This window comes from Sinohyriopsis cumingii, unplaced genomic scaffold (assembly GCF_028554795.1).
Source record: "Sinohyriopsis cumingii isolate HCF-2022 unplaced genomic scaffold, ASM2855479v2 utg000426l, whole genome shotgun sequence".
Taxonomy (NCBI): Eukaryota; Metazoa; Mollusca; class Bivalvia; order Unionida; family Unionidae; genus Sinohyriopsis; species Sinohyriopsis cumingii.
This window is the reverse complement of record NW_028315897.1, coordinates 2,073,102-2,085,846: the sequence shown is the minus strand read 5'-3', so window position 1 is coordinate 2,085,846 and position 12,745 is coordinate 2,073,102. Positions and strand designations below refer to the sequence as shown.

At 33.0% G+C, this 12,745-nt stretch overlaps 1 protein-coding gene across 1 annotated transcript in view; it reads left to right on the top strand.

Annotated features, from left to right (window-relative positions):
• The window catches only part of LOC149774071 (uncharacterized), a 63,334-nt gene extending 54,415 nt beyond the window's left edge, over window positions 1-8,919 (top strand). The window contains exons 9-10 of the mRNA XM_089945841.1: window positions 2,523-2,528; window positions 8,876-8,919. Of these exons, the coding sequence (XP_089801967.1) occupies window positions 2,523-2,528; window positions 8,876-8,919 (50 nt within the window). The remainder of the gene's footprint in view (window positions 1-2,522; window positions 2,529-8,875) is intronic.
• The last annotated feature ends 3,826 nt before the right edge of the window (window positions 8,920-12,745 follow it).

Below are 12,745 nucleotides of genomic sequence, written 5' to 3'. Positions count from 1 at the left end.
AAAAATATTCAGAACCATTGGATTCATATACATATTGAGATTGAACTCAATGTGATAGGCTGGTAAATACTATCTCGTAAGAACCTCTTGTTCCTGGCCAGAGTAGCTGCAAGACAATTATGTGACGATCGTTATTTTTTTAACAACACCTGACAACATACTCTAAAACACATTTGATTTCACAAACTATCTGGGAATCACTATGAAGATATTCGTCTGTAAATTCATCAACTGGTGATGAAATTATGTATCATCCCTACTTAATTGTTTCTTTTTATCTCTGTCCATCTCATACGATGAGTGTTGAATCGTCAGAAACCTCCTAAATAAAGATTGATTTGGAACTGTTCAACACTTGATCAGATCACAAGATAACCACATTGATGTAACTAAAAATACAGATAATATGTCTCCATCTCAATCGAATATCTTTAATACAGATAAACAGACACTGAGCTACAAATGAGATTGATTTTCGACTTTCTGGTTTCGACTATTCCGCAAAGTGATAGCATGAGTTTGTTGAATCATACATATCCGAATTCTTCTGAATCTGCATATCATCATTATGTATTCCTTGTCTATGTCTTTCTCACATGGAAATTGAACATTCAGAAACGCCGTAAAAAAATCAAATTCCTTTCGGGCTTTAACAATTGATCAGATGAGTTGGGTGAAACACTAATATCAACATTCTTCTGCGTACAAATCAGCACTATAATTACCCACACTATCACATCGAAACAAAGGAAAAACGATCAGAAACCAATGTATTATTGTCGCAATGCACAAATGGTGGGCCAGACTTTTCTTGGTAAAATTCAAATGGTATGACGAGCAAGAGTGTGGGCGAAGTTTCGTGGGATAATGGATATAATATGATGATACTGGAATGGCCAAGGGGTTGGCTGATCTTTTCGTAGAAATCATCGAAACTTCCAAAATAATTATCTAACTGGTTATTATATTTGTCTAATTGGTTATCCAAAAGATACACACGTACATAGTAATACTATATATGTATGTATGTATGTATGTATGTATGTATGTATGTATGTATGTATGTATGTATGTATTTATGTATGTATGTATGTATGTATGTATGTATGTATGTATGTATGTATGTATGTATGTATGTATAACCATATTATATTACCAGGTCTGAAGCCAGTGCCTCCTATGATTCTAATGACTGAGATAGATCGATAAATACATAGGTAAAGAGGATTATCTCATTGTAATGCCTCAAGTAACAGTCACTATGTATATACTTACATTTAAGTGCAACTAAGACATGTCAGATATTCAATTTTTGTGTGAATGCAAATAAAAGGACGGCAGGTGAGATGAAATGCTCAATCATACTTTAAATAGTATATGAGTTCCTTCTTCCTTTATTGAACCATATATATTGGTACGTATTAATTTCTTTTTAGACGAAACACTTATTTGTAGTTTTTGCTTTACTGTATTTAACATAGCATTTAATGAAACACATGAGTTTAATAAATCATTGTTTAACGAACTACAGCATAGCGGATACCCTGTTGAATGATTCGCTTCACTTTGAGAGTAGCAAACTAGTAATATATACTAGGCTAACTTTGAAGGCTAACTTAAATGTGCATGTGTTTGGAAGTTGTCCTATATATACAACGAAACGAATTATATCTTTTCCTGATAAAATGCGTGTTAGGTTCAATTTCTCATTATTTTATATACTATTTGCCTGCTGGGCATGTGGAGAAACTAAAGCCCACAAATTCCCAAATGACATACCACATTGCATGTGTTTGTTACAGAAGTGTTAGATTCTAATGTTTTTAGGTTCCTATTGAACGCATTTCCATTTTGTATTTCACCCATAATTTTGTCATATTAAAAATTCACAGGTTTTCCGATCCATTATCTTTTTTGACCAGCTCGTATTTGATATGATTGCTCTACTTTATATTTAATGCATGGATCTTTCAAAACTAATATAAAGGAGCCATAATAATCGTCTAGTGACTTTCGAAGTAAAACATCCAATATATTCATCCTTTTTACTGATCTTACAGGTATCTCAATTTTCTTTGTATCGGAAATATAAGGTCGTCAACTATCATTATATCTTACAAGCTTTTCATGATAACGAATGGAATAATGCTATATAATTTTAGCTCCAAAAATAATTATATAAAAAGTACACACATACTTACATCAAATTAATCAAGTAAACGAGCACCTTGTTCGTACTAGCAAATGCTTAAAATAGCACATACGTTATCTGTGTAAAGAGTTAAGGGATCCCGAGCAAAATCGCTCTAATTATAGAAACTAACGTAAGACACGAATTCGTCACATTCAAAGTTTTAGTACCATGATATTATTACTGTCTAATAGAATTCCTATGATGTATTGTGATTTCGTTATATGTGATGAAAGAGCTTGCGTCTTTCTTACAACATATGTTACCTGCTCTTGTTATAGTGAGTCTGAATAATGACACATCATTAATTAAACGTTTTTCTTCCTTTCAGGTTGGGGTAAGTGTTTACAAACATGACCTTACGTAAGTAAATGTAACACATCAGTTCATGGATTCTACTTAGATTGTAACACAATGGTGAAGTTTGATGTGGAGCATCAGGCAACGTTTTTCCAAATGTATTATTGTGGCAGGGGTGAATAGTAAGCTATCTCTATACTTTTAACTGACCTAGGTTGACAAAATGTTCTATATGTGTTAATCTGAAAATATCTGACAACATTAGCATCAAAATCGTTGCATCCTATTATTTCAAATGAACAGAACTTCATTAGATGACAATCCATGGAACGCAACACTCTGTTTCAATATGCATACGTATGGCGTCAACTCTATAAATTCTAGACTACATTTCAGTTCTCAGTATTAAAAACACAGCACTTGTTTGAAATTTAAACTTTGAATACACAACTCTTAATAATGAATGCCTCAAATTTAACGTTTCGTTCCAACAACAGCCATTCTAAATTAATTAATATTATTTATAACAGGAAGAAAATAACTAGTGTATGCTAATCCATGCAAAAATAAAATGAATAGTGTTGATTGGAATAACACTTTACCGTGCATTTGGCTAGATAACATGACATTTTATTCCAGTATTAGAGATATCAATGTCATTTTATAATGAGATAACTTTACAGTACGCAAATATATTAGATATCGCAAACTTTAAAAATTGGCAAACGTTGTGTTCGTGAGAAAATCGATGAAGAAAACCATTGAACAAAGTCAAATTGCTTTACATGTGATCCTTCTCTCGTTTCTTTCTGAGATGTAAATTGTCAATTGCCGCCAGTTATCACGTGATTAAAAAATTCCTCTTATCAAGTACATTATATTTTTATATTTAAATCCAATACCTTCATGCTCACGACTTTATATATATATATATATATATATATATATATATATATATATATATATATATACATAGATATAGATATATATGTGTGTGTGTGTGTGTGTGAGCCTGTGTGTGTGTGTGTGTGTGTGTGTAAATACCAGCCACATGCAAATTATACTAACATCTGTAATATGCTCAAGAATTAAAGTATAATGCTCAGAAAAATACCGTTTTGTCAGGAGAAATTCAAAATTGTTGATTTAGCGAGCAGATAAGCACACAAGGGCTCCGTTGGAATAGAAATATTGACTATTATAATGCATCGTAATAACGGCAACACTGTAATAATATAATATTCATGTTGAAAAGTTACCGGGCACAAGAAGAATAACCAATAAAATTATTCAGTTAAAACAATATTCTCTTAGCACACTCATTCAAGCATATATCTTCCGTTTTGGGGAAAACCTTTGGAATTGTTTCCGAGATATACCTTTTATAATATTTCGAAATGTAGTGGAGAAACATAAAATAACCAGGATTGTGATATCTTGATATCAAGACAAGCAAAGAACAAAGCATATTCCGATTAAATTTCGAGTAAAGAGCAACCAACCTGTTTCCTGATGCGATCTTGGCACTTCATCTTCGTGTCGTCTTTCAACTACTAATTTATAGAAGACAGATGAAAATTGCATAAACATATCTATGGAATAGCTAACCCTTATTATGTCTGTGAAAACCTGAATTCCATAAAAACGTCGAATTTGTATTATGATGTGTCTGTTGCATTTATTGAGTCATATGAAGTTAGGATACGTTAGTCATTTTCGTGCTGTCCTATCAAGCTAATTGGAATATTGCGAACGCCATGGTTAATTCAAATAAAAATTATATATAATTTGCTAACGTTATGCTCACACAAAACGTCCAACATTTTAAAACCAGATGAATTTTCCTACATGAGAATTTGACAAAATGTCCGATTGAACCGTGTGGTCACTATTACCCGTACTAAGTATGTAGGAAACATTAGAAACTGCAAGATTTAGTTTAATGGTTACAACTAAATGTATCTTATGTTTCAAGCTAACATATTGTATGCATGAAACCTAATCAATACCCAAACTGATATGTATTTGATTTATTTATAGAAAGAAATGGCAAAGTAGTATATTATTTTTCAGGTTAATACCTATGCTTCCAGGTATAAACTTTAAATAAAGGAAAAAGATACCAACTGATACAACGTATTGCAGATTAGTGTTTAACATGTGGAAAGGATGGTGCCCTCGAATATGTTAATGCTACACATTATGATAATAATATGCACCATTGGTAGTAGTAGTGTCTGTAGTGGTAGTTGTAGTACTAGTAACAGTAGTTGTGGCATCATCTATTGATCTATTCATTTATTTATTTAACTAGAAGAACACTTTGTGTCAGTATTGGTCAGTCTTCCCAGTGGTCAATACATATGTCGCCAGTTGGATTCAACAACCTAGAAACATGTCATAGCTATCATTCGGCCAATAAATATGTAAGAAACACCTAAATAAAACAGCAGTTAAAAAGTTAGAATCGGAACATATAAGTCTATTTTTTCGAAAATTTGTCTTCCCGACTCCATGGAAGAGACTTTGTTTATAGTCAAACAAGCACTTTTAGGAGATCGTGTGTAGTGCGGATTGGAAGACATAAAGGGAAAGAATGGTGAAGGAACATTTGACTAGGAAGAACTATCTCCGTAAAACAATCAATATGATGTCATTAAGAAAAACAATTTAGACATTTGCAGATACTACTGGTAGCAAGTTTGACTTGGTAAAACGGACAGAATAACATGGTTCATGTGACAGTTGCGAGCCGGGAGAAAAGGTTGTTACTCTAAAGTAGGTACCGTGTAATATCTTAAGATAAGTAAATAGAAACAGCTGCTCTAGTCATATTATAACAAATCTTCTCTTATACAAATTCAGTAGTTATTCCGTGTTTGTTATTAAGGTAACATTTGATGTGATGGAGGAAAGAAATATAAGATACATACGATATAAAAACTGTGTGCAATTATAGCGAAAATATCAGCGGTAATACAGAAAAAGTAATACAATCAGCGAATTCAGCTAGAAAAGATTGAAACGTATGTCGGATATAACAAAGAAAACAATTATTATGTAATATATTCAAGTCTCCTTTTAATAAACTCTTGGATTAATTCTTTACTTGTACCTGAAACAGTAGAATTTCATCAAAATCACTGCACTGATTGTATCGGTTTCTACCATTTTAACCATACTTCAGATAATGGTATCGGTATATGACACAAAAAACAGAGGAACTCGCTATCAATCCAGAAATTAATAACTTCACATGAACAAAACAAATCATAGAGGAAATGGACCCTGGCGTTTTAGATAAGATATTTCTTAATATGAATGGATTGATTCGCTTAAGATGTAATGAAACTAAACTGCTAACAATCAGAAATATTTATTGAAAACTCATTGTATCCATAATTAAAAAGTCACATTATTACTGAGTTATAGTTGCAAAGAAATTATAAAGGATTCTGATATCTGTCTCTGTGTAATTATAAACTGGAATGCACTTCCTATACACACCGTCTATCTCACAATATCAGTTTATAGAAAGCAAGTCAGTATTCTAGTTTTTATCAATTATATATATATATATATATATATATATATATATATATATATATATATATATATATATATATATATATATATATATATATATATATATACGAGGGCGTGTGATCCATTTCCATAACACATTCCTTTCCGAAAAAGTACCTGTGAATGTTTCCCATAAACCATTATATTGCTCATTTTCCATCACGGTACAATTTGGTTCCAGTGTCAGCTCTTTCTTTTTGCATTAGTGTCGGGTAATTTTAATCTATCTTGATCAAATTGCAAAGCCTTCTCGTGTTGTAGCCTCTTACAAATGTAGGGTTGGTGCACTGCTCATCTTTTCTCTTAGATTGTTATAATGTCTACTCTGGCGTGATGCCACATTTATTTATTTGCCTTTTTCTAGCCACGCCGGTCAACGGACTAGAAACAGCGATATAATTTTGTAAGAATTTCAAGTACAACCCGACTAACTAAAAGAGCAAAGGGATATGGTGGTTTTTTTTGGTTTGTTTGTTTCTGATTTAGAATCGTCTCATCAAATGAATTTTCTCAGGGCCGGGTGGCAATTGCTATGACTAACTTATTAAATGGTCATAATGCATTATATACCATATTGCATATGGTGGTGCTAGGTGTGATATTAGCCATTAAGAGTTTGTCTAAAAAAGGCATTAAATCTGTAAAGTGCTATTCCCGGAAATGCGCGTACACAAGTATATCTTCAAAGAGACTATAGTTCTCGAATGACCTTTACATGCGGCGTCATCAGCGATGGGCACCTGTCAATATTATTATGTATGATCCAGTTCTGAAATATTGGTGAATTGTCAATTTTGAAAACAAAACAAATTCTCTATATTTTGCATCGGATCCTTAGAGAAAGCAGTTATTTTAAAAACAAGTATATATATATCAATATTTTCTTCCATCCTTCTTTTTCACCAACACCACAGGGTGGGATGGGGACGAATCCGGAGAGCTTTACTGCTCCTAAGTCGTCAGGCCCTGCATTTCACTAACTTCCTCGCTTATAGTCTCTCTTTCATTATAGGCTAATCAACATTCTATAATTTTCAATCACTCTGGTGTACATAAGTTATTGCAATCTTTATTAACTGATTTTGAACTGTCATGTATGTAAACACATATGCATAGCTATTTAAATTATCACTGTTTTGTTGAAACTGATCATCAGAAAAATCTTGACACATGCTGATCCAGTATAATACTTCTTTATTCAACCCCATGATGCAATTTAGTGGAATTGATTTACTAGCCCCTGCTTCCGGTTCTACGAATGTCTGGTAATGGAAGAGCACATTTTGCTCTATATATATGTATACTATGTTCCACACACGTTAGTTCAATTTACTATCTTTATGTATGTTAGGTTTTTTGTTGCTTCAACAAAGTGCACAGATAGGATTATCCGATACATTTGTTTTTAATTTGTACTTTCGTTTAAGCCTCTAATTGGAGAATACGTTTATTATGTAATTACAATTTAGCTGCAATGATTTGCGATTGTGTCGCACTTCGTAGAAATTATTGTCTAATCACAACTACGTTTTGAAAAAATCGTCGTTCAATGATCTACTATCTTGTAGATATCATTTGTTTTCTTCTTTCACTTTCGGCAAATCATTCACTTTAAAATAACAGGGTGGTACATTTTTCTAAGATTCTGTTTGAAGTGCAATTTAAAATAAAGTGTTTCATATTTTGCGCATGGATATATTCTAGCTAAAAAATTGATTTTGTTAAACAAAGGCTTTCAAATCTCTGCTGGTTACATTTATTCCTCGATAGTTTGTCCAGCTGCGAATTTATACAATTTATTAATGCTGAAAAGTTGGTTCATGTATTGAATCACTCAAATACATTTATATTTGTTTATATTATCTCGGACGTTAAGTTTACATCACATATTTCTGTATATTCGTGTCCGTATATTCATTGTCAAATCCAAAGTCCTATATAGCAGCAGATGTGGTCAACTTCAGACCCTCAGTCAGGTTAACAAATGCTCAACAAGTTTTCGCTCAAGTACTTATACATATATTAGGACTATATTATCTCAGATCAGGTAATAAGTAATAGACAAGAGTAAAAAACACCAAGTATTGTACAATTTAATAAACACATTATTTCATCAGACTAAAAATGTAATGAAAGAAATTACGGTATTGCGAATTACATTTGAAATAATCATAGAAGTACATGCACAAGTCTTAGCAAGTCCATGTGATTAAAGTTCTGAACAAACTTCAGTTGAAACCCAAATTAAATCGAATGCTGCAAGTAATGATGTGGCTGTGATGGCCTGTGTTGTGGTGATGTGCAAACATACTTTTCTTGGATGGCAATACTGCAATCAAACCTATATCCTTATTTTTAATTTAATTTTATTTTATGCTAAGCAGTGAATTATACGATTTTCTAATTAAAATAGTATTGATATTTCACTGCAGTGAAAAAATAACAATATGTATATTTATATGGGGCATTCAGTAACCAAGACCTTGACCGAAATATATATGGTTACTTATATTAATAGTCATCCTAAAATTCAACTCATAAAATATAGAAAATGTTTTATCTATATAGTAGTTAAAACATGAAAGATTCAGGTCTGTTACATTCGGGTTCAAAAGGACACACGAACACCAGGTAAGGGTCCTACTACTTGATACTGTTAAAATCTCCACATCAGCTAGAAAACCAGTGTTGCTTACAGTACCAAAGCAAACTAAAAATTGCCTGCTCTACCACTCTGCTCTTGTTTTAGAAAGGGTTAGAGATAAAGGACCTTTAATAATTTAACATTTGCCTTTTCAGAAGGGCAGGAAATAGTTCAGGCCCAGTTAGCCATGGGAAGATAGACAACAAAATGAAACCTGTTGACAGTCTCTGGTATTGGTATAACCAACTAGAGAAACAGCAGAATAATCAATTAGGGAATTATTTAAGTGGTTTTCAATCATTTGCACCAAACTATTGGTACCTCCGTTAGTCATCATGGCATCTGCATTTTGTCAAGACAATTAGCCCCCACCACTGGTCATCATATATGCTCTATCCCAAGAAAATTGGCTCCCACCCATTGTCTTCATATCATCTGCATTATCCATACTCATATATTTGTTTTCGCTCGTGTCCCGCTTTCTCGCTGTGATTTTATCATTGCTTATATTAGAATACATCCGCAGCAGGAATTCATGAAATTGTTTGAACAAGCATGAGAACATGAATAACCGTTTTGGAACCCGAATGAAAGCATATACGATTAGTTACCAACAAATTTCAGATCGATTGGAGCAGAGTTAGCACTGACTGTAGCCAGGAACAAACACACACACACACACACACACACACACAAGTAATAATCTGACAAGATCGTTGTAGCCACAGCATTGAGACATAAGAAAAAACCATTCCACCAGATCATTATACTGTTGTCATCAGCAACAAGGACAAAGACTTGATGAAAACGATCAAGAAATTCAGCCTGGTGTAATCACGTATTATACAACGAAAATTTGATGAAATGATGCAAGAAGAAAATAAACAATAAGAGATAGAATATAATATGTTATATGATAATCAGTTATACTTATCAGGTAGAATTAGATTTTGATCAACTGTCTGTAAGCGATTTTAACAAAAGCAAAAGCCATCACATTAAAAACAATCCCTGACACGTTTTAGCTGCAATATTCTAATTCTGGACATTACGGAAAAATGGATTATGTCACGTCTCTTAAATGTGAGATATCCAAATGGAAAGTAAATATAAGGTGTTTTCATTCGTGCGTTTAAATTTTAGTTCATTAGACCAGATACGGTCTAGATGTATCCCGCGAAAGTGTTTCCAAGCACAGGATGAGCTCAAATTCCTGAAATCATAGACTAATCGTTTCAAGATGGAACGAATTTTCTCGAGAATCTGGCAGAATACTACTCGGTGTGTCTGCGAAATTCATTCGCATATTTTCTGTGCGTTCCTTCGATGATCAATTACATATCTAAAATACATATGGGTGAACATCATACAATCAATGTGGATGCGATTATCAACGATGTTAGTCTGCGTAAGGAAGTTTCTTCTGTGGTTCAACCCACAAATTCCAACAACGTCGTGATCAAATTAAGATTTGGAACTAGATTAAATAGTCACATGTCTGGAAAGATTAAATCTCTTAGGAAAAAAAGACATGCTGAAAACCTATCGAGTAGTTTTCAGTGTGGCTCATCAAAAATGGTTAACGTAATTACATAATAGTATTCTATATAATAATGACAAATCTGAAGATGTTTGCCAAATGCATGGATACACAAGATCAAACATCATTCATAATAATGACATTATCTAATCACGACCACAAATAGAGTATCGGAAAATGCATATATCCTTGGTCAGAATCCTTGATCGTCACCGGAAGATATTGCTCATAAAAAGATAAGTCTTCACGAAGAAAGAAACATGCTATTTACCATGCAAATTGGGCTGTTTTTGAGAAAGTGGCTAAGAGGTACATGAAACACGTGACTAAATCAAAGATTGTAAGTGATGATATTTCCATATTCGATGTTCCAGGATTCATGTATTTACCAAATGGATAAATGGTCATCGATGACAAGGTCCAGTTACTGGAGTTTAAGTAGCCTTATCTTCGCACTAATGGTAATTTGTCTGATGATTATCTACCACAGATTTATCAAGGATTAGAATTGTCACCGGAAGTACTGAATTAGCCGATTATTGTTTGTTGGTAGGCATTGTCTCTAGCAAATATTTGCTGTCTAAATGCGTATTGTCATAAACGAACACACAATACCGACATTGGAAGATACAGACATAAATCATCGGCTGCATGAATCATGTGTATGGTGAAGATAAGAAAAACATCATCGAACTTGGATTAACCGACGAAGAAGACATTGATAGACTATGTCATGCTCATGGGTTACTGTCGACACATTCGATGTAATCGAGCATTTTCAGGCTGATAAATGCATCATAGCGTTCTTACCTTAGAAACTCATGTCGATAAGGAAATATAAAATATAGAAGTTACCTTTAGAGACATCATAGATGCGTAAATTACCTTAGTACAAAATGAAAGCAGTAGAAAATACAATGTGACAGTAAATAATATTAACATATCTTACTGGAAGACCATTCTATAACAATTATGAAAGTGGCCAGTATGGAGCAGTTAGACACGTGAAGACTCAGAAGTTTCCTAAACTTAATTATAATCATGGTGGCTAATCAAGAATAAACCGGTCTGGTCATCGCTGAAGAAAAACAATGAAAGTAGCTCGATTTATGTATGAATGTCATTATGGTAAAATACGACAAGATTTAGCGATCCCTCATATCAACATAAGATGATGTTAACAACATAGATAATTTCAAAGCGATAGCCGTATCTGAAAATAATCGAAGCGGATGAGTAAGATGATGCAAAAATAGGAGTGGTAAAGTGATCTTCATCATTTTATTCGCGGATGAAGAACACGAATATTCATATTTGAGAGTATAATTCATACCAGTTCAGATCTATTCTACTATGATGCAGACAAGAACGGAAACCAACGCAATCCAGAAGCACTGGAATAATATAGATTTTTATTGAACCGATTGCGAACGGCGGTTAAATAATATCTCGTAAGACCCTCACGGTCCCAGCAAGATCGCTATTTGATATCAATACATGATAAACACACTCCAATATATTAGTGGACTCACACATTATCAGGGATTCACTACCTAGATAATCGTCTATAAATAAATCACATGGTGATGAAGTTATGGATCTGTACATAAACATTTTGTTTTCTCCCTGTCAAACTCAGACCTTCAATGATGAAACGTTAGCAACTTCCGAAATGAAATAGATTGATTTCGGAATTGTTTCAACTCTTGAATAGATGACACTGATAGATCACAAAAAATGCACATTTCTCTGCGATGAGAGTGTCACATGACATAAGATACCATAGTATCTATAAGATTTAGGTCATTTTAAATGCAAATGTCTATAAAACTGTACACAAGATTGCTTACTAAACAATATTCTAAGGTCGTAATCAAAGACTAGACCGGAATTCAAATTCAGATATTTATTTCTTAAAACAATCGAGAATAGTCAAGTCGGCTATACAACTATACCTCTATCTTCAATCGTGGACAAAGGTCAAGCTCGCAATATAAATTAAACTTCTCCCTACTTATATATATATATATATATATATATATATATATATATATATATATATATATATATATATATATATATATATATAATGCTCTCTTTGTTTCTGAAACTAAAACTAGATTTGAAAGGAATATGCATTCGTTGCCATTGACGTCGGAGAAAATACCCGGATATGTGATTCAGACATAACGTTGAAAATTCACTCCCTTCAATATATTAAAGAATAATATGGAAAACTAAGAGTGAGTTTACATACTTAATATTTTAAGTTAATGATTAGAAATATTTGTGGTAAGACGAATCGGTCTAACTAGATCGAAAACTGTTTTTTTGGTTCGATGACTAGTCTGATTACTATGGTACTTTTAGTACATTTTTGGTTATGATTCATACCACCGATGGAATAGGAGCAAAATGTATATCTCCTCCTAGATTTGCATGTATCGCGACGCCTTAATTACTAGTCATAAACTATACCACCTGA